This window comes from Acanthisitta chloris, unplaced genomic scaffold (assembly GCF_000695815.1).
Source record: "Acanthisitta chloris isolate BGI_N310 unplaced genomic scaffold, ASM69581v1 scaffold3525, whole genome shotgun sequence".
In the NCBI taxonomy this organism is placed as follows: domain Eukaryota; kingdom Metazoa; phylum Chordata; class Aves; order Passeriformes; family Acanthisittidae; genus Acanthisitta; species Acanthisitta chloris.
In genome coordinates, this window is record NW_008671916.1 from 1 (window position 1) to 1322 (window position 1322).

At 57.2% G+C, this 1322-nt stretch overlaps 1 protein-coding gene across 1 annotated transcript; it reads right to left on the reverse strand.

Moving 5' to 3' along the window:
* Positions 1–39: 39 nt before the first annotated feature.
* Positions 40–1111, reverse strand: LOC103801848 (serum amyloid A protein-like). The gene is made up of 3 exons (XM_009074283.1): positions 985–1111; positions 536–674; positions 40–181 (listed from the first exon to the last, which is right to left on the reverse strand). The coding sequence occupies exons 1-3, from the start codon at positions 1109–1111 to the stop codon at positions 40–42; spliced, it is 408 nt and encodes a 135-aa protein (XP_009072531.1).
* Between the last annotated feature and the right edge of the window lie 211 nt (positions 1112–1322).

A 1322-nucleotide genomic window follows, 5' to 3' on the forward strand; every position in this document is an offset into this window, starting at 1 on the left:
AGGTGCGGCAGGGGCGGAGTGCCCTCCCGCGGGGCAGCGCTAGTACTTTCTGGGCAGTCCCGCGGGGCGGTAGCGGTTGGGGTCGCCGCCTCTGCGGCCCCAGCGATTCGCCTCCTGGTCGGCGCGAGTGTCCTCGGCTCCTCTGCCGCTCACGCGGCTCTGCCAGCTCTCCCGGGCGTTGCTGCAGGGAGAAAGAAACCAGCTGAACCGACCGCACTGAACTCGGGTTTGTGTTGCGTTCCTGGGGCGTGTAAAACTAGCTTGTCCACAGGGCTTCTCAAGGAGAGGTGCAAGCACATACTCATCCTTGTCTGAGAACTGTTACGTTAGGAAATGAACCAGCAAAGAAAGAGAGTTCACACTCCTACAGTGACAGGCTGTTCAGGCTGGAGCTGCCTCCTCTCCCCTTCCTTCCCCTCCCCTCCCATGTCCTTCGTGGTCAGAAGCAGAGTACAAGTCATGAAGGACTTCACTCCAACTGGGATGACTTGATCCCTAGTAACTCGCTGTTAACAAGCCAAGCACACTCTGTTACCTGATCACTCTCGCTGCCCAAGCACCACCAGGTCCTCTCCGGGCAGCATCATAATTCCCACGGGCATGGAAGTATTTGTCGGCGCCTTTGTAATTAGCCTCACGCATGTCCCGGTACGCTCTGTACATATCCCGTGCTCCTGAAGAATTAGCAGAGAAACAGAGATGATGTTGACTTTCAAGGTGCACCAGGAGTGGTTCAGTACCATTTCAGTCGGGAGAAGTAACGTGGAGAATCATTTCTCCACATCAGCCTTTGCAGAGGGCTCTACCCAAAGAAAGGGCCTGCGGGGGCTGATCGAGGCCCTCTTCCAGCAGGAGAAACCAGTGGGGTCTCTTAAGATGCAGCTGTGGATCTCTCAGCTCTGAGGGCTGCATCCACTGACTGCTGATAACCTGTGCTCCAGGAGGGGGTTCCCAAGAGAACAGCCCGTGGTAACTGACACTCACCTCCCGCTGCGTCCCGGACGAAGTGTCCTGCCCTGCTTATCGCTTGTCCAGTTCTGCGTATTATTTGTCCGTCAGCATTTGCACATAGAATGCCGGCGAGCAGCACAAGGAAGAGCCAGAGCCTCATGGTTCCCAGGGCAAGCCTGACACAGAGCTGCGAGGTAATCAGAGAGATGAGCAGCTCCTGAGCAGCTTTGAGAGGCTGCTGGCATAGCATCCATCACACCCACAGCTGTGTCCAGGCAGCTGCCCCAGCGCTGAGGGCTAGTCCAGGACCACCTTCTGCCCCTGCAAAGAGTGGTGCCCTCTGGGCGGCCACAAGCTTAGCTAAGGACTCA

Coding starts and splice junctions, on each gene's coding strand:
- LOC103801848 (XM_009074283.1), bottom strand. CDS start 1,111: ATGAGGCTCTGGCTCTTCCTTGTGCTGCTCGCCGGCATTCTATGTGCA. Junction 675..984: donor CGTCCGGGACGCAGCGGGAG/GTGAGTGTCAGT, acceptor CTAATTCTTCAG/GAGCACGGGATATGTACAGA. Junction 182..535: donor TGGGCAGCGAGAGTGATCAG/GTAACAGAGTGT, acceptor TTCTCCCTGCAG/CAACGCCCGGGAGAGCTGGC.